The sequence below is a fragment of the Rhincodon typus genome, chromosome 25, assembly GCF_021869965.1.
Source record: "Rhincodon typus isolate 14 chromosome 25, sRhiTyp1.1, whole genome shotgun sequence".
NCBI classification, from domain to species: Eukaryota; Metazoa; Chordata; class Chondrichthyes; order Orectolobiformes; family Rhincodontidae; genus Rhincodon; species Rhincodon typus.
Window position 1 is genome coordinate 24,719,555 of NC_063356.1, and position 21,767 is coordinate 24,741,321.

The window sequence follows — 21,767 nt, forward strand, 5'->3', positions numbered from 1 at the left end:
CATATATATCATTAAATATTAATATCTATAACACAATTTGAAACCAGATAAAGGATATGGAAAATATTAATGATGATTGTGATTGTGTTAGGACATTAACAATCAAGGTCCAGTATATACAAATCAATATTGTCTTTTTAATGATGAGTGAGGATGTATTGGCAAGTGCTAATGTATGAGAAAATTATTCACCTTGTTCTCCAAAAATATTATACATCCTGTTTTGTACCTCCCAACAAGCTCTGTTTATCATCTGCTTCCTCAAGAGGAAATCTTGATGCAGAATGAGATCAGATTCATAACATGAGTGCATAATTCAGGTTATTTGAAAAGTTTTTGCAGAGTACTTCAACTGCATAAGCTCAGCATGAGTTGAAAATAAACCTGCAATTCCCACACTGTGAAAACAATTTTATGCCTTTCATTTTCATTCAGGAGTATTTCAGAAACATAAAATTTTATTGGTGAACATTGTCTGCATTCATGAATAATTCTTAGCTAACAATGTTAGCAAGATGATATTGACAAATATTTAGACTAAAATTGTCAAAATGGCAGATCTGAGTAAATGTCATTTTGCTTGCAAAGTAATTCGACCTCCAAATTTAAAATATATCTCATGTGCAGACCAATGTGAACACAATTTTTTAGCTGTCTAATGTTAGACTGAAGTAGAAACAAGTTCCTGTATTTTCAGCTGCATGTAACTTTCCAGCTGCAAGTAGAGTACAGCCAAAAATCTGTTCAATTTTACACAGGGGATTATTTCTGGATTTTTGCCCCAATCGATTATAAAATGTTGTAATGGGTCGGTTGTTTTTTTGCATTATAGTTGTTCTAGTTCAGCTCTGCAATTTATTTAAGTGAGTAACATTAGTCACATTAAGTATGGAGTGGATAATAGGCATGTAGCCTCTAAGGTCGACTGTACATTCACTTTTACTTGTAAAAATCCATAGGATATCTCCATCAGAAACACAAAGCTGCAAATCAACCTTCTTCTCAATAGAGTTGATTGCGTGAAGATATCAATTCACACATTTGCAGTCTTGTACATTTCAATAACTACCATCTGGTGTAATGATATGCTAGAACTGTGAGAATAAAGGCTGCACACTCACATCTAACAGCTAAAACCAAGAATTTCAAATAAAGGGGAAGATTTCCTTCAGACAATAAGTGTAAAGGAATTACAAGCATATCCTTATGAATGGATTGTTAGAAAATGCATGGGAGAAGTGGTTTCTCATAAGCTGGTATATCATAGTCACTTCTAATGTCATACAGTCATTTACAGCATAGAAAGAGGCCATTCAGTTCAGCAAATGTAGTCCATCTCCCTTACAGCAACCTGATCAGACCTACTCTCTGATCAATCCCCACAGCCTGGTAGGTTTATTTCCTTTGTGGGCCCATCCAATTTCCTTTTGGCATTATTAATTCCACTTCCTCCACCCTCAGAGTTAACATATTCCAAATCATTACCACTCACAAAGCAAAATTTTCACCCTCCCTGCGCATCACTCCCTGCATCTCTTGCCCAAAATCTTGAAAAAAGACTGCATCACTTTGTCCTTCTACCATCAGCTGATGTGGAGTTCTTTCTTGTCTAAGCCCACTATAATCTTACATACCTCTATAAAAGCTCTTCTCAATCTCTTTTGCTCCAAGGTGAGCAACCCCGGATATTCCAACCTAAACTTGTAACTGAATGCCCACACCCTCTTCTGCACTCTTTGAAGGGCTTTCACATATTTCCAAAAGTGTTGTGATCAGAGCTGAACACAAAATTGTAACTGAAGACGAACTCGAGCTTAATAAAAGTTCAGTATGTACATTCCACTCATTTGTACTCAGTATGTCTATTTATAAAGCCCAGAGTTCTTTACATTTTGCTGACAACTCGTTATATGTGGTGCCATCTTCAAAGATTGATGCACATTCACTCCCAGAGACCCTCTGTTCCTGAAAACCCTTCACAATTTTTCCTCTATACTTATATTGCCTCTCATGATCCCTTCTGTCAAACTTGCCATCTGACATTTTCTGCATTTAATTCTGTCTAACATTTGAATGTCAACTCTGTTAGCCTATTTCCTGTTGCAAGCAACACAGAAAGCATGTTTAATTTTTAATATTACTTAAAGAATTTCTATCTATCCAAAGGGATAGGGTAGGGGGATGGTGATTGGTCTGGGAATGCTGCTCTTTGGAGGGTCGGTGTGGACTCGAAGGGCCAAATGGCCTGCTTCCACACTGTAAGGATTCTATGTTCCAAACTGCCTAAATAAGTATGACCATTATTTCACATTTACCCGTTTCTTAAAAATAATAATGCTTGTCAATTTTTCCACATAAAACATCTTTCAAAGAAAGACATGATTTACGTAGCATCTTTCACAATGCTGGTTGTCCCTAGGCATTTTACAGCCAGCAAAGTGCAGTCATTGTTGTGATATAAAAAAAATGCAGGACCCAATTTTGTTATTCTTCTTTCATTGGATGTCACTGGCTATACCAGTGTTGACTGGGCATCTCTAACAGTCATCCAGAAGTTCTGTATTTATGCACATCAGGTTCACCAAAGCAGCAATTTGATAATAACCAGCTAATTTGTTTTTATGATGTTGATTGAGGTGTAATTATTGGCCACAATAATGGGAGAACTCCCCTGTCATTATTCAAAAATAATGTCATGGAATCTTTACATAGTTGAGAGGACAGGCAGAGCTATAGTTTAATGTCTCAGCCAAAAGATGGCACCTCCAGCATTGTCACTCGCTCAGTTCTGTGCTGAAATGTTAATCTAGATTTTATTCGCAAGTATATAAATTGGACATGACTCCATAACCTTCTAAATTTGAAGCAAGAATAGTACTACAGAGCCATGGCTTCAATACCTTCCTCCTTTCTTGAAGAATTTCATGTTGATTTCTCTGCTGAGAAGAACTAATCATCCGTAGAATCATGAAAACAAGGTTGCTTAAAAATAGCTATTTCTCAGCAATAAATGACTCAGGCTGCAGGTTTGCAATATATCCACACAGTGCATTGTGTGTGTAAGGTACAAAATTAGAGGAGGTGCAAAAAAATTGCCAATATAACACCCCAAGCCACATTTTACTACGGTTCTGTATTGAAATTGGATTGGTAAAACCCATGAAGAGACCTGGGATTATCCACTCATATTGCTGAAGTCGAGGCTCGATGCCCCAGAGAGTACAAAGGGCTGAAAATGAAGATACAAAGAGGACTTTATACATTAAGTGACTTGAAAGGGGGAAGGGAAAGGAAGTAAGCAATGGCCCAATAACATGTTTGCACTGTAATTACATTTTCTTCTCCATAAAGCCATATTATTAAGCAATTTACATACTTGAGCTATGCTGTAACCAAAAATATAAATACATTGCATTGGCAGTTTTTTTTAAAAAAACTACTTTACTCCAGCATAACTGCAACAAAAGCATGTATATAAACATCTACATGTTTATTTAGAAGAGGGATTTTTCCCATTTTCTCCTATCTCCTCCTCAATACACAATACGTTAACAGAGGTGAAAAGTTGGCTACTGTCAATATATGTACTTTTTGGTTGGGCAGAGAGATACTGCAGCAGTCAAATGTAAACCAATCAGTTTGGTTGTCTCCCCATTCTGTGCCACTTTTCTGGCCTTTGGTCAGTGGTTACCCATAGTAGAACAAATTAAATCAAGAATTCACTCGATTTTGCAATCAAGCCTTTCTCACCACTTTTAACTGGCAGTACTTTTTCTCACTTCTTTGCCTGAGACTCAAAGCCAATGACACTGGTCAACTGAGATCCATTAAATCTAGGTGAACTTACAGCCTTCCTCATATGACGCAGAGAACATCACCCATTTTCCTAAAAGCATGGAATTTGATTTTTTATTGCATTTGTTTTGTTTTAAGCAGTCAAGATTGAAGACAGTATTGTAATCAGCACTGACTTGTGTAATGGTTTACAGTTAAGGTATTTAAATAGTTTCTGTGGATTAATGTCCAATAGCCATAAATGGGAAGTTAGCTCAAATACTTGATTTGTCAGCCATAAGATGGCTTAATGTTCATGAGCCATAACTCTTGTCTTCTTCTCTCATGTTTCAAATTATATATATTCTCATGAATCCACTTTAAACTCCATTTACTATAATAATCATAATGTTTGAGTAGGAGTTGTGTTAAATGTATCAAGTCATTTACTAGTTACTGGTTTGAAGTTTTAACAAATGTAATAAATCAGTACCTGAAGTAATCTAATTTATGCAATGCACAGAATACAAAATATTTTAACAATGTCCTCTGTTGAGTTCAGACACAAAGAAACCCACATCATTTAAATGCAGTGGCAATGCAGCAATTGTACATTATCAATTCTCAAAGGGTTATGAACCTTTTAATGGGAGGTCCATATTTTGGCTATGTGCATGACAATTAAGATAATATAGGAGAAATGGAAAATTACAGTGTCATGCATTAAATCAAACATTAAAACCTTGAAATCCCTTGCTGAGATAATAAATCAGTACCTAACCAGTCAATCTTAGCTGCCACATAAAGGTCTCTGACTATTTTGTCTCTCCACATTCACTAATAATGTGAAATAAGATTAATATATTTCACCAATGGCTTCTTACAAGAATGTAAAGAACCAAAACTACAAATAACTTTACAGAGTTTATTCAACGAGTGACTGGGCCACAGTCTGTTTAATGCATGCATATATACACTCACAACTTGGTTGTCTATCACTCTAGAATCCTCATAACTTGTAAAATGTAACAGCAAAATATTTTCCCTTTCATAGAAAGCTATTTAATTCTATGTGCATATTTATCATCAAAATGCCATTTTATCATTTGTGTCTATTAATATCTGGATTGTGAATGGATCAATAAAATGTATTTGTAGAATATAATATCTACTGTACTGTAAAACATATTCAAAGTTAATGAGCAAAAAAAAATCAAACTACCCAACAGTGTGATAATTCTCATCTTTAACGACAACAAAACCATATCTGTCATAAAGCAACATTTTTAAAAAATCAGTTCATTTCAAGGATAGTAAAGATCTACAGAAAAGAGTTTTAACATTTAATCCATTTCCTAACTCAGTTTTACACACAGTATTATACCTGGTTAAATTTCCAGTTACTGCACATGATAAAAATTGCGAAAGTGGGTAATTTTTTTTTAAATTGACAATTTCTACATTTAAGTAAAAAGTGAGTGCTCAAACATGTGATATGAACTTTTCATTTGAAAGTATGTACTATGATGTGGTTAAAGTACCGCAGAAGAACATTACAAAAAAGAATGCTTTGAAATCTCCTTTACAACTTAAGACGCAGATCAGGCAAAAGAATGGCATAAGTGAATTAAGTTTAAAGAGAAATAAACATTGTTTTAAGCTCATTGATCAACTCCTACCAAGTTTGTTAACAAAATCAAAATTTGCTTTATAAATAGCTCAACAATTTGATGAGGATATATCAGGTGATTTTAGTCAACTGATTTCAATTGCTTCATGTGAAATATCTGGCAAGACATCTATTTGTATCTACAAATTGATTTTATTCTGATTTTTAAATAGAATCTCTCACAAATTAAACAATCTTATAAGGCATCTAATCCAGAAAGCAATTTTAACCATCAATCATTTGATAACACGTAGATAGTACATAATTGAGGCACAATTAAAATCCATTATAAGATAACAAGTGCAGCAATCTGTCCATCATAATAGCATCACTGCACTGCATCAGTAATTTAAAGGGTCAATTTTAACTTGAGTCAAGGAGTGCTATTAATACAACAATGGTCTAATTATAGACATCCTTCTTTAAAATAATTAGAGTGACAGTTCACAAGCGAGATCACTTTAAGTGTTTTTGCAGTGTAAAAAGATAGCTGTGCTGTAAAGCGTGAAACAAATAAAACAGCGTTCAGGAACGGAGTGAGATGCTGTTTAAATCGCCATGTATTTTGTACAGCAAGCGAAAAACTCACCGAGCATTTGACTGAACAGAAGCTGTTCTAGGTCACCCAGCACTGTGACAACAAGCTCAGGATCCACCTTCAAATACGCTTTCTCCTCAGGCTGCTGGCTCTTGCTTGTGGCCGGAGTTGGCTTTTTAACATTCTTAGCTTTGCTGGACAATATTTCATCGTCGGACTTACTGCCGTCGCCAGTGCTGGCTTCAGTCGATTTGCTCAGTGGCTTGACTTCAGCCCAGGGTCCTCTTGGGATCCTGCTTGGTATCCCACGGGTGGAGGGTGCTGCCAGAGGTTTGTTCACACTCGGGGCCAACTTGCCCTGAAACAGCGAGTGCTCAGATTTTGACAAAGATTTAGACATCGGTGCATCTTTAGATTTGAGCCCTCCCTTCCCGAGCGTTTGAGCTGACTTTGACATGTCATCGCACCATTTCGGTTCGTACAGCTGCATCTTCTTTTCTGCATCGGTCAGGAACGAAAGATTCGTGAGGGATTTTTGCTTCCTCAGGTTAGTTCCACCTTTAAACACCTTCAGCTCCGTTGCTCTGTGCATCGCTGGAGGTTTACCTTTCTTTCCGTGCTGCCCTGTTCCCTTTCCATCTGGCTGCCGCTTGTAAACCTTCACATCTTCCGGATTCTCATCACAAATCTCAGTCTCACAACACTTGACATTTGCACCGAGCATCTTGCCCGCGAGTAATCATTCGCCTGCGTTAGAATAGTTGGGGAGCAGGGAAGTTTTTTTTCCCCTCTCGCTTTACAGCACCGGTATTCAATCCAGATAACCCTCCCTGAAACAGCAGTTCCTGTGTTGTACAGCTCCCTTCACACAGCCTGCTTGTTGCAACATCAGATGATCAGCTCCCGCTGGCAGATTGATCACTAGAAGAATGTCATCACCAAACGCCCTCCCCTGCTTCCAAGATGCTATGTGCTAGGAAAGAAAAGGCTATTCCATCATTACCAGCAAAAGGGGGAAATCAGGGAGCAGCTTCTTTCTTGTTCAGTCTCTCTGTCTCTCTATCCAGAATCTCTCTCACAACTGATCAGAACAGCCATCAATTTAAATAGCTGTTGTGGCAACAGCTTTCAGTCCGGCACTTAAATCAGCTCAATTTGCACGACAGGAAATACTGGGAGCGAGAGAGCTACAGCATGGGCTGGACTCCAGCCCTCTCAGTATTCAGCCCACATCCCCTAGTGTATCCCAGCTTCCTCCACTGCAGTGGCTACTCCTTGCTGCCATGGTAGCAGACATCTCAGTAAAAATTGGAACAAGAGCAGAGCATAAAACATTTAAAATGTCACCAACGTGAAGGCAAAACACACAAGAAGCAAGTCCCATCATTTTAATTTTAGCTCACCACAATTTTCACCCTCCTCCTAGTGAAACCTGCATTGATGTTGCCATATAATTATATATTTCAGAATGGAAGTAAGGATGGAAGATACCATGCTGTAACTGTGAAAGGGTGAACAGATGCCTTTAAATATTTCCTGAAATGTATTCAGAAAATTATTAAAAAGGCTACCATCATGCTTTATGAAATATATATATATATCAGAAATATTTCTTTTGCATTGCATAAAATTGTGCAGATACCATATTTTAGAAAACTGAGATTTAACTAATGAACGCCTTGCCCAGCACACAGAGATGTATTCATTTTATTGTCTCAGAGGGTACCACACATAAAGCGTAACACATCTCCTACAACTAAGCTCAGTGAAGTAACTAGGGAGCAAGTGGAGAAAACAATAGGCCTATATGTGGAATATGACAATAAGCATTATAATTCCTGTCTTCCAACAGGAAATAGCACAGTCCCTCTCAGAACACATTTGAACCAACTCTCAACTTTCATTTGCATCTATTCACTCATGTTCCATGTCAAGCCACATATAGATCAGTGGCATTTAGATTGCTGCTATGGAAAAATTACATATACAACACAATCTTATACAGAACATATTTGGAGATCCTTTTAAACCATCAAGTGGTTCAGCAATGTATGTCAAAACAAATCAAATATTTAAAGGGAAGGTTCTTTACAATGGCAGGTTATACTTATAAAGAGAATAGTGTCTGGTGAACTTGCAAAATAATCCACTTGCAAGCCAGTAACCCAAATAATCAGTAGTTCAGGGATCCAGGGTAGCTTGGTAAACTAGATCTAAAACTGGCATAGTTGTAGGAGACAGAGGGTGGTGGTGGAAGGCAGTTTTTGTGACTGGAGGCCAGTGCCCAGTGGCATACCAGGTCCTTGGGTCTCTTATTGTGATTATATATATAAACAAATGGTATAAATGAGAATGTCGGGGAGGAATGGTAAGTTAGTTTTCAGATGGCATGAAAGTTGGCTGCATGGTTAATAGTCAGGAAGAAGGTCGAAGGGTACAGGAAAGTATAATTGGGTTGACCAGCTGGGCAGATCAGTTGGAGATGGAATTTAACTCTGTAAAGGGTGAGGTGATGCACTTTGGAACAAGTAACAAGACAAGGGAGTACTCAATAAACGGCAAGACAGTAGGAAGCTCAGAGGAATAGAGAAACCTTAGGTGCTTGTCTAAGGTGCAGGGCAGTTAAAGGGTGGTTAAGAAGGCACAACAGACACTTGCTCTTATCAATTGTTAGATAGATTACAAGAGCTGGAAGGTTATGTTGGAGCTATATAAGACTTTGGTTGGGCTACAGCTGGAGTGTTGTGTGCAGTCGTGGTCACCACACTACAGGAAGGATGTGATTGCATTGGAGGTGCAGAGGAGTTTCATCAGGATGCTGCCCAAGTTGGAGCATTTTCACTATGAAGAGAAGCTGGATAAGCTGAGGTTTTTCTTTCTTTATAGCAGAGAAGGTGGGTGGGGTGGATCTCTTTGAAATGTATATGATTATGAGGGGCATAGACAGGGTACATAGAAAGCAGCTGAATCTCTTAGTTGAAGAGTCAATAACAAGGTTGCATAGTTTTAAGGTGAGGGGCAGAAGGTTTAGAGGAGATTTGATGAAACATATTTTCACCTAGAGAATGGTGGGAATTTGGCTTGCAAAGGGAGGGTAGTAGAGGCAGGAAACCTCACAACTTTTAAAAAATATATGGATGAGCAGTTGAGATGTCATTGCGTTCAAAGTAATGAGCCTAGTCGTGGAAATTGGGATTAATATAGATAAATTGGCACAGATTCAAATGGGCCGAAGGGTCTCTTATGTACTGTATGATTCTATGACTCTACAACATTATAAAAATACAAATGTTTGCAAATCACAGAGTGGAATTTAAAGCACTATAAAGCCTTTCTTTCTCACACCAGCATAAGGGATAAAACCTTGAAATTCTTCAGTAGTCCTTACTGCAAGGTAGTTAGTTGTGGGATAGAATGAAGCATCTGCTCCTGCACCATGAAAAAGACTGACCCTGTTGAAAATACTGGGGTCAGGCTATTGAACACACCTCAAGTCAAGCACTTCCACATTTTCATCTCCCTGAGAGATGAGAGAGGCATTTTGCAGCAGCAATTCCCTGCAGTATCAGTGGGCTGTGATATTGATGAAACCTCCAAGAGGGAGTTTCATGAAAAATGAGCATGATATCCTCTAGCAGAGTAGACAAATCAATCAATGGCATCATAAATCCTACCTGGGTGCCTAAGACTTTCTCTGTTACAATTCCCCCATTCCTCATCTCTTTCCTCAATAATCTAGCAACAGTGGCACTTGAAATTTACTGATATGAGAATATTCAGAACAGTACCACACTAAAGAAGGTCATATGGTCCATCAAGTGATTTAGTTCCAGCACCAGTGGGCACCACTGGTTGGACAACCTGTGGGAACCATGCATTGCTTTTCACATGGTGAGGTGGCAGGTCATTGGCCAGCATTGGGTCTCCCTTCAGATTAACGCCCCAAGGCTGCAGAAATCCAGTCCCTTAGTACTTGGAGATAGCAAGAACTGCAGATGCTGGAGTGAGAGTCAATAGAGTGTGGAGCTGGAGGAACACAGCAGGTCAGGCAGCATCAGTGGGGAAGGAAAGTCGACATTTCGAGTCGGGACCCTTCATCAGGACTCATCAGTCCTGTTCCTCTGATGCTGTCTGACCTCCTGTGTTCCTCCAGCTCCACACTGTATGGAGTCCCTTGGTACTGCTGGCCTACAAGAGTCAGAAAGCTCTCCGTTGCCTGCAGCGCTGCTGGAAGCATTGAGCGCTGCTGGTAATGTTAGAACACGTTTACCAGGGATCATTGCTGAATCCTTCAAACAGAGGTGAGTGAGGCAAGAGGGGATACGCAGGGTGCAACGTGCCAATGACATGCTTTGAATGGAAGGGCAGAGGGTGAGCTTGTAGCAGCCCCTTTCCCCACCTTCCCAATGTTAAGTTCTTCGATTGGGCATTGAGTATGTGTCCGAAAGGCCTCCCTAATGGTAGGTCAGCCTTTGTGACTTACGAGACTACCCACTAAATTCATGAACCAACTTAAATTCCAATGGCCTCAGGATCATTGGTTTTAAGCAGTTTTTTTTAAGGCAGCAAATTGAAATGTTGCCAGGAGCAGTGAAGATTCCTCTGTGGCCTTCCTGACACTCCCATTAATTAGGGGCAGTGCTCCAGCCTGATTCTCCGGGCCCCCTTCCATGCCTACTCCAAAATTAAATCCCAACAGTCATGTTTACATCCACTTTTTTGACAAAGATGCCATTTAGTCCCATTCGCCCAACCCCGAAGAGGTGATGTTGAACGTATACAAGACACTTGTTAGACCTCAGCTGGAGCTTTGCATACAGTTGTAGCTGTCACATTATAGGAAAGATATGAATATGTTAAAAAGAGTGCAGAAGCAATTCATAAGAACTATTACAGAAATGTGAAAACTTCAGTTAAGAGGACAGATTGAAGAAGTTGGGACTATTCCCCTTGAAGGGAAGGCAGCTAAGAGGAGATTTGATCGAGGTTTTCAAAATTGTGAGCAGGCTGCATAGAGTAGATAGGGAGAAACTGTACCCACTCACAAGAGAAAAAAAAACAAGAGGTATGGATTTAAAGTGATGTGCAAGTGAGGCAAAGGCAATATAAGAAAAATCTTTTTCACATAGCAATTAGTTAGGGTATGGAATGGAAAGCCTGGAAATGTGGTAGAGGCAGATTCAATTGAGAGATACAAGAGGATATTAGATGGAAATAGTGTGGAGGGATATGAGAAAATGGCAAGAGGCTGGGACTATGTAATAGAACCAGAGCAGGCATGATGGGCTGAATGGCCTCTTTCTGAGCTGTAACAATTATTTAATTCTGTGATTCTTTCCCCAAATCCCTGTAATTTTCTCTCCTTCGAGTTCTTATCCCGTGTATTATTTGTTGAAACTACTGTAATCCACCATTATATCAGGCAGTACAATCCAAATCATTAAAAAATGCTTGAGTAAAATAAGTTTTCCTCATGTTGCTTTTACTTCTTCATCAATCACTCTTTGTGTGTGCTCTCTCATTAAAGACCCTTCAGCCATTGGAAACAGTTTTTTTTTATTTCTCCTGGAGTACTGTGTTACAATTCTGGGTGCCACAGTTTAAGAAGGATGTGAGCACATTGGAGAGAGTGCAGAAGAGATTTACAAGGATGGTTCCATGGATGGAAAACTTCAGTTAGAAACGTAAATTGGAAAGCTTGGCCCTGTTTTCCCTGGACAGGAGGAGACTAAGAGGAGATCTGATCAAAGTTTTCAAAATCATGAAGGGTCTGGACACAGTAGGTAGGGAGAACTGTTCTCACTCATAAAAGGATCAAGAATCAAAGGACGCCAATTTAAAATGTTCTGCAAATGTGAAATGAGAAAAATACCTTTTTTTGCACAGCAAGGAATACACTGCCTGGAAGTAATGTGGACACAGGTTCATATGAAGCTTTGAAAAGACATTAGATGATTATTGAAACAGAATCAATGTGCAGGATTGAGACAAAAATATAAGAGATTGGCACTAAGCCAATATGATCTGAGATCTGGTGCAGATATGATGTTTAAATGGCTTCCTTTTACACCTTAACAATTTCACGATTCTGTGGTTTACTCTTGTCTAAACACATCCATCAAGCCTTCCTTTAGTTTTCTCTGCTCTAAGGAGAAACACCTCCTGGATTATCCAGTCGATCCATATAACTGTAATCCCTCATCTTTGGTTGCATTCTATAAATCCCTTCTGTATCCTCTCCAATTCTTTCATATCCTTCCTAAAATGAGGCCAAAATTGAACCCAATACTCCAGTGGGGACCAAGCGAGTGTTTTATATAGTTAGCAGAACTTCCTGGCTTTTGTACTATCAATTAAGTCCAGAATTCAACATGTTTTATTAGTTTTGTTAATCAATCCTGCCACTTTCCATGATTTGTGCATGAAAACTTCAAGGGTCCGTCTTCTTGTACTTTATTTAAATGAGGAGATTATGTTGAATAATAGTCATAGGGTTTCCAAAAGAGCTAGAAAAGACAGATACCGTCAGTAACCTGAGACTTCCAATGAGCACTGTGTTGAAAATCTGCCATCACTTATCATCATAAACATAGGACCTAGGACATGCAAATAGTGACAACTTGGAACTAACTGGAGCTAACCTTTCTTTTTCTGACTAATTGCCCAATCCTCAGTGAGAAAAATCAAACTTTTTATCAATATAAACTTACTTTATAGACAATAAATCAAGTAACTGCATTTACTAATATCTGTGAGAAAGAATCGAGTCACAGGTAACAATTTTGATTTAAGTCAGAGTAAAAGTGCGATATGGGGTGATAGGACAAAGCAGCAAGCTCACATAATTGAAGCAGCATGAGGTACAACATACTGTAATTCCCATTTCTCATCTGCACTCTAGATGTTAAACTCTTGTCTAAAGTTACTGGAGGTGGGTAACAGCAGTAAGTAAAGAGATTAGCTAATTTGAGGAAACATTAACTATGAGGGGGGAGGGAGGCAGGACATTGTAGTCAAGTGTAATACAGGATAAGGAATGTTCTAATGTTTCCTTGCAGGAACAGAGAAGCACCCAACCTTATTGTGGCTGAAAAGAAACCTAAAAAGTGATGTTCTCTTTTGGGGAAGGAGGGGTTCAGACATCACTCCTGTTTGCTGTCAAAGTTCACCAGCAAGTCTGGCACTGTGCAAGACTTGTATGGCCCATTGTTAAAATTCTGCCATAGTCCTAATTATGCCACAGGACTATGCCACATAGTCTTGAGTTCTTACTATTACAGGGAAAATGCAAGAGAAACAACAATTTACTACAAATTAACGTGCAGCTATTCTGAACATCATATTACTTGTAAAATAGGAATAATATAAAACGCATAGAACTGAATCTTGCATTTTTTGGCTCAGTGTGAGTTGTGTCAAGTTTTTTGGAGGGTTTCTCACAATGAATCCTAGCACATTTTATCATTGCTTCTTACCAAACTCGCCTCATTAATTACCTATCCTGCCCCATGGCATCTCTGACATCTGATTTCTGCCCCATTTTACCGCACATCATTGCCACATGTGGTCAGCACTCAGCAGCTATCCTGGAAGTCACTGGCATCATTTGCATTTGTGCCATCTTTAAAAGCTTGTGGCAGACGCAGACCAGCACTATCAGTCTGGACCTGGGCTGCATGGTTTCTGATAATTGTCTCGGACATGGCAGACGATAATTGGCAAATAAAAACCAAAAGAACTGTGGATGCTATAAATCAAGAACAAAAACAGAAGTTGCTGGAAAAGCTCAGCAGGTCTGGCAGCATCTGCGAAGAGAAAATCAGAGTTAACGTTTCGAGTCTGGTGACCGTTCCTTAGAGGAAGGTTGGGGTGGCTAAGGGAATGGGAAAGATGTTCACAGCGATAGTGAGAGGGGTAGAGCATGAGCCTTGGTGGAAAGTGGATACAGTTCTGAAGAAGGGTCACCGGATACGAAACGTTAACTCCGATTTTCTCTTCACAGATGCTGCCAGACCTGCTGAGCTTTTCCAGCAACTTCTGTTTTTGTTGTTGGTGTAGAGGATAATTGGTGCCCTGCCGTGTGGGCAGGAACCTGGAAGTTCCTGCTAGATGGGGTGGCGCACAGACAAGACATCCTCTTCCTCTCAGTACCAGGAGCAGATCCCATGACACCAAGCATGCCAGCTTGGTCCAAGATTGTAACCCAAGTTAAAGCAATCTCAGCTATCTGGAGGAATGCCCAACAATGCAGGAGGAAGGTTGAATCCTTCTCCACCCCACAGAGTGAGTGGCACCCTTTTCTTTACAATTTCTCACACTTAGTCTATATCTCTTACTGTATCCACCTCCCACCAAAGCTCACGCTCTACCGCTCTCACTATCGCAGTGAACATCTTCCCCATTCCCTCAGCCACCCCAACCTTCGGTGCCACTAACCCTGCATGCTTTCTGCTCTTTCTACTCACTCACTCGGGAAACCACCCCACCTGTACCAATAATTAGATTTATGCCACATACTTTCTTCTTCCATAACGCCGCTCGCTCATTCCATGAGGACAGCAGCCCACTGTAGGGTGGAAAGAGTCAAGACAGATGATGTATTACCTGCTATTCAGCTTCTCATCCATTATGAGGAGAGGATTCTGACTCTGAGCAGAGCCTGGACTGGTATCCGAGGCTGCCCTTGACTTACTATGCTGGGAACAAGCTTCCTGGTTTTGTGTCTGTGTTAAATGACATAGGCAAGGCAGCAGTGATGTCTTCTGGTTGAACAGGCAAAGCAAGTGGTAACACAAGGCAGGGATGCTGTGAGTATCCAGGTCGTTGTAAAGTGAGTGAACACTTTGACAGTGAACAAAGAGCCCAGAGATGCAGCCTGGTCCTGTCTATGAGTCGGGTATGTGTCCCTGAGCGCACTGTTCATGCTGCAGTATCACAATGGCACCACAGTTGCCACAGCAGCCCAAATTGCAACAGTGAATTGCAAAAGCATCATGTATGCAGATTGGAGATGTGCCCTGAAGTTCTTTGAAGGTGGCACATATCAGATGCCAATGTGTGCAGGCATGTGGATTGTCTCCATGGAGGGGTGCCTGAGATGTTGGTGCCCAGTTTCCACCATGGACTTCATTCAAAGCGAGCAGCAAGCTCTATTCATCAGGTGCTCATACTGGTTTCCCTGTCAAGATTTCTAAAGATTTAGGTCATTTGGTAAATTTGGTAAGAGTCTGAATATTAATGAGGTAAGTTGTGGTGTTGATTAACAAGTTGTTAATCCTCATTAAATGGCATCTCGTTGCTACTTAGCAAGAAACTAACCATGTTGCTTGTGAAAGACATTAAAAAGATGGGGTGAAACGATCTCGACGTTCTGATGAGTCTCGCTGCACTTGCCTCGCAATTCGGCACACATTGCACCATAGCCCACACCATTCAAACCATTATACAATTCAGCCCAAAGAAACAAACATGACATGCAAGTACACAGTGTCCCACGATACCGTATTGGCTCTGAGAACAATCTAATGATTGATATAGAGGTTGGCTCAGTTTCCAAACCAGTACAATTGTATATCCACTTTAATTGTACAATGAGCATACCTGAATTCTAAATCCTGACACTTGTGGAAATAATTATTACTTTTCAATTATTTAATGGGATGTAGACATTCCTGAAGACATTGATATTTCATGCCCATTCCTAAACGGCCTCAGAAAACCCATTTTCTTGATTTTGCAATCTGTAAAGTTTCTGAAGCAGTATGGTACAATTGATTGGCTTCCTCAGTGATTTCAGGGGAAATTAAAATTCAACCATATCGATCTGGGTTACATATAGGCCAAAGTGGGTAGGAATGGCAGATTTTCTTTATAAAGGACTAAGGTGAAACAGATGGAATTTTATCACAAAAGCCAGTAGGCTTGTGGTCATCATTACTATTTGCTTTAGATGACATCTTTTTATATAAAGAAATGAATTGAAATTCCCAGCTGTTTTGATGAGATTTGGTCTTATGGCACCATATAGTTAATCCATAGATCTGAGCTACTAACTACAATGCTATTTTACCCCACATTAGTCACCATTCCGCTGCTGATCCAAACTTGCACAGCTCTGTTAACATGGCAAATTAGTTTCTTTTTAACTAATCAGGAATTTATGGGTTTGTTTTTGTTTGCTTTTCAATTTTTGAGGCTCAATCCTTCCAGAGATGTAATGCATTTTTGTATAAACCATGTAACATTGAAAAGACAATTACATTTACTTTTTTTCAAAGTGACTGCAATTTGTTCAATTGATTGACATATTAAAGCTAAGCCTTACTGTATGTGACCTTGATACTGGATGGAAACAAAAAACAATCCAAACAGGGACCAAATCACTATGTGTGCAAAGGTCAAAATATTAGTACTTATGTAAGCAGAGTATCCTGGATGAGCTCAGCTCAAGTGGTCTCCTGTCTGACATGTTCTCCATTGAATCATCTGCTTTACATCTTGATCATTTCCTGTATGTGTTCATCTTTTTTTTTCCCCTTGATCTACTCCTCACTCTTCAGCCAGAGCTTCTGTATTTCCTCTCCAGATATCTCAATCACTGTGGGAAACTGGGAGCAACTTACTCATTACATTTTACCTAATTTCTTCATTCCATTGTCCACATTGCAATGAATAATGTGATATGATCATTAATCTACTTCCTTCATGTTAATCAGTAAAATGAGGTGCAAGAACTGCTTCAAGAGATTTCCTTCACCTTTTTTATTTCACTGAATGACTAATCACAAGAAGCAGTTGTTTCCCTAACTCCCTAGGTTCACAGATGTTTACAATTTAGCAGAGCCCATCTGGTCCCTTGGGTCCATACTACCTTTTTTTGCTGGAATAATCTGAAAAGAATACAACTGCCCTCATTTTGCTCATAGCCATGATTCAAGTGCATATTCAATTTCTTTAAGTGTCTGTCTCCCTGTGGCAAATAATAAAACTCTCTGCAGCAACACATTTCTCATATCGCCTCTCATGTCTTAGAATCACAGAATCCCTTAAGTGTGGAAGAAGGCCATTTAGCCCATCGAGTCCAGAACGGCCTGGAAAGAGCATTTCACGCAAATACATACCTTCACCTCCACAGGGAGGTGATGACCTAGTGGTATTATCGCTGGACTATTAATCCAGATAACATTCTAGGGACCTGGGTTCGAATTCTGCCATGGCAGATGGTGGAATTTGAATTCAATAAATATCTGGAATTAAGAGTCTAACGATGACCATGAATCCATTGTCAATTGTCGGAAAAACCCATCTGGTTCACTAATGTCCTTTAGGGAAGGAAACTGCCATCCTTGCCTGGCCTACATGTAATTCCAGACCCACAGCAATGTGGTTGACTCTTAACTGCCCTCTGGGCAATTAGGGATGGGTAACAACTGCTGCGTAGCCAGTGATGCCTATATCCTGTGAATGAATAAAGAAAAAAAAAACACTAGCCCTGCAACCCTGCATTTCCCATTGCCAAACCACCTAGCCTGCCTATCCCCAGACACTATGGGCAATTTAGCATGGCCAATCCATCTAACCTGCACAACATTGGACTGTGGGAGGAAACCTACACAGCAACCAAGTTAAATAGCAGCTAGGGTGAGAGAATGGGGTTGTACTTGTGAAGGGGTGTCAGCCATGTCAGCTGTGCGAGATGACTTTTTCGCAGCTAAGCCAATATGCTGCCGAAGTGGGGGCAACACCAGATTGCCAACGTTTGTTCAGGTGCACAGAGGCCTTTCAAAGATGGTGTGAGCCAGGGATGCCAGTTTTTCAATGTATAGCCAGTAGGTGGCAGGTTCTTCCAGATACAGTGAGTGGTAGAATTGGGCTAGATTCGGGCAAAACAGGTTCCATTGACACAGGGTAGGTAGTCAATAAGGCAAGTTTGGTAAAATGCAGTGAGAGAACTCATTTGACCTCACAGAGATAACCTTCTGTGAAACTCAATGAAACAGATATTTAGCCAAAAATCTTAAGATTCAGCTCATTGTCATTATAATATTTCATATTATATATAGTGTAAATGTAAGAATGTATGCAGAAGTCTACTAGAGCATAAAGCAGTCATTTTTAGGCAAGAAAACATTACAGGCTACAACCTATCAAAAGGGGTATGGATAGCCATTGTTACATATGGCAGACACTAAGCTACAAATATCAAGGCAACACAACCACAGCAGACTGGCAAGTGAAACAGGAAGAAGAATCAGATCATGGAGGTTCTCATGGGGTAACTTTTCTGCCCCCAAGATAGATGCACTTACTTCAAGTGATGGTCAAAAAATTAACATCTGAATCAGAAACCTTGTGAGTCAGGAGGAACATATGTTCTTAGGCCACATTTTAACCCTATATGCACCAGACCACTGCTCAACAATCTAGCTGCTTTACCAACAACACACACACAACCCTCAGCATGATTTGCCATCCCACCACCCTTCCCTCCCAATATCAACAATACGCCGCCATCCCTCCGACCCATTACACTACACAATCATCACCCCAATGAGATCCTACTTGACTACCAATTCTCTACATTACCAACATCATCTCTCATGTTGGATGTGAAACAGCAATCGCTGTGATCCACTTCTCCACTGCACCCTTCTGTAGAAGGCTTTCCTGACTGGCAGGCAGCCAGCAGGAAATGCACTGAAAAAGATTTAAAGATATGATTTGGACAACCTTGTACGCCTGTGTTTCCTACATGTGATATCATTGAACAGTTTGGAAATGGCACCAATGTAAGAATCTAAACCGAGCATAAAGCAGGATGCAGAAATTGGATTTCGACTACGTCTCAAAAGTAAAATAAAGACTTTTGAAGACAAGTGTTATTAATGTAGAGAGATAAATGAAAGCTAAAGGAGAAACAATTAAATCTCCAACACCGACATCTGAAGGATTGAGACTCAACACTTGTAAAATTACCTTTTCAGGATCAAAGAAGTCATTTGGAAGTAATAACAATTGTTGTGCTGTTATAAATTCACCCTGAAGGCACTAGTCCTAGCCTTGTAAGGTTTCCTTAGTGGGAAACTAATGGACAAGACCCCAGTTACACCCTACTGCATGTCCTTTACTTTGAATACCGTGGTAAAGCTTTCTACAGCACAACCTGGGGAGGAACAAGGTATTTTTGATTGCTGTTTTCAGGTTTTCATGTTTAAGGAGCACGTGTAGACACAAAAGGTTGCTGATTTATCTAGTCTATATTAAGGTTGAGTACTGTTAGTATCACCATTGCTACTAATGTAAATATATGCCCTTAATATTTTTAATAATAACATACTGAATCAAACCACAAGTATAGCTGTCGGGGTGAGACTTCAGGGTTTAAAATGAACATGATAAGGAATAAAATGTATATAAATGTGGAATGTTCATTTTAGCTTTCTTTTATTTAACACTGACAATTCAAATTAAAACCTAAACTACAATGACGACACGCTGAACAACCATGGGATTTTAGTGTTTTAATCAAGCAGATAATGCCACACGAACTCACAGATATGTCATCAAACCTCAAGTTTTTCCTATCCTAAGTATACTCATTTTCTTTCATAATATATAAGTAAACTAGATCATCACATCCCTGTAATTTGGGCTGTCTCTGGGCAGCTAGCAATTAACTTTCAAAGTTTTGTTTTTCTATGACTAAAATGTTCAAAATAATTATACCGAACGAAAGTAATGACACTGTTGAACTGTAACGTTTTAAAATATATTGAGATTTAAACTAAAATATAGCACAGTTTTTGAGTACAATTTGAATGTTACTATTTTAAGCTTAAACCCATTTACAGATGTGGTTGACTTGCACTTATTTTAATCTCCATGCTGCAATGTCCTTCAATGTAAGTGCCATTTGTGAATCAACTCTCAATTTAGCCTATGTAACTACTGCAGTGTTATGATGATTGGCATCAATGATTGACCAAAAGGAACATTTGGGTCGTTACACTCTTTAAATAAAGGGCTAATTTTAATATAGACTATGAAGAAATTTTGCTGGATGTCACTTTGCACAGTTATGCCAAGCTTTATTTACATTAATTGATGCTATTGTGAGTATTATCTGTTTTGTAGTTGTCAAATATTCCATTATTTTTCACAATAGCCATAGAGACCCCTAAGTGCGCTGACCAATTTGAATTATGTCCCACATGACAGTAACTCATTGTTAGCTTTCTATCACTCATGCTGCCATGAAAATCACAACTTCCAGAATCTCTCTTGGCAGAAGGGGAGCCCATGAAGACATTCCAACAGGCTCACAGCGTGGGCTGTGCCTCTTTTGGAGGGTGCACAAAGCGTTTTCCTTGTTAATATTAGGGTGTTGTTATGTCTAAGCAAATTATCATGCCAGCTGGTTTGATACACTTGCAAATCTCATACTCAAAGACTATTAAAAGCAATGTTAGAGAAATTAGTATACCGAAGGAGCAGTATCTTTATTCGACAGTATTAACCTTACAAACTTAAATTAACAGACATTAAATGTATACTTTGCTCAATGGAGAAATTTTCTCAGGTAGCATGTGTTAGGAAATCCCAAATCCATTCTAGATGGCATTCTCTCCCCAACCCAACACACAAAAGAAAAACAAGCCTATTCTCTATTTTCCCCCAAACTTTAACTTTGCTTTTGGCAATACAATCTACGCGCTTTGAGGAACTGTTGTCTAATCATTTCATTATTGGTCCGTCACCTCCAGTTTTACAGTGAAAGCAACTTCCAAAACTGGGCTACCATTCATGAACATTATTATGGTGTGGGCAGCTGCTGCGTTTAAAGGAATGAAAAATGGGAAATTTGGCTCACAATTGCCATTTACTGGCATTATTTCCAAGTTTATTGGAGGTTAGTTAAGTCAAGATAGGCTTCTTCATTTGGAAGGCTAACATAGCTAAACACAGAGTACTGGGATACTTGACATCTTATTTAGTTTATAGCAAAGGCCAATCTGAGGTTACACATTGCGGTTTATGTGGTTTTTCTTTATGTTAGGAGTACGTGACTACCTTTTCTTTAGGAATATATGACTGCCATTACACAATTTTCTGATTTTTTTGTCAAGATAAAGGTAATACCATTTTGCTTAGAACATCATTTAGTAGAAACTTTGCAGTTTATAACTGATTCTGTACAATGGTTGTTTGGTAAAACTTGGGACAGAATGTGGGTGTAAATTGTTTCTGTTACCAGATAAATGGAAAACGAGGACACAAAAAATGTCCATACACAGTCTAATGTTGCTGAAGATAGCAGTTTGAGAAAGCTATTGACCAAACTTGCTGATGGGACCATTCTGCTCTAGCAGAGGTTGCTGAGGGTGAAAACTGACGAATCATCGACCGAGGCTTTCAGAAAATTGAGCCAATAAGGAAGTGTATATATTGCATGGTGGGAAGCAGAGACCTGTTTCAGCATAGTGCTCCTTTAACGCAGAGTTTTTGCTGCTGTGATTGCAGTCAAAGGGGAAAGAAGGAGATGGCTTGGTCAGCTACAAAGGAAGAGACCAGCAGAAGGCTGACTTCCCGACTATTTGTCTATATCTTGGGGAAACCAAATAATTAGATACAGGATAAGGGTTGAATCTCCATCTGAATTCGTATTGGACTATTTACATAACATAATTGACAGTTAATAAACGTGTATATGTTTTATCCAAAAATGTGTCAAAGCATAAAGATGTCCCCAGCAATCCAATTTGTTCATAGTGTTCTGAAGTTAAATAG

The 21,767-nt window shown here is 39.4% G+C and overlaps 1 protein-coding gene across 2 annotated transcripts in view; it reads right to left on the reverse strand.

The window, feature by feature from the left end:
• Nucleotides 1-21,767, reverse strand: part of LOC109936459 (neuron navigator 1-like) — a 471,148-nt gene that overhangs the window by 344,722 nt on the left and 104,659 nt on the right. The window contains exon 1 of one of the 2 annotated variants that reach the window (XM_048612090.1): nucleotides 6,033-7,071. The exons of the other annotated variant lie outside the window; for it this stretch is intronic. Within the exon in view, the coding sequence (XP_048468047.1) occupies nucleotides 6,033-6,705 (673 nt within the window). The 5' untranslated portion in view covers nucleotides 6,706-7,071. Of the gene's footprint in view, nucleotides 1-6,032; nucleotides 7,072-21,767 lie in introns of those variants that run through there. 2 annotated transcript variants of the gene reach the window in all.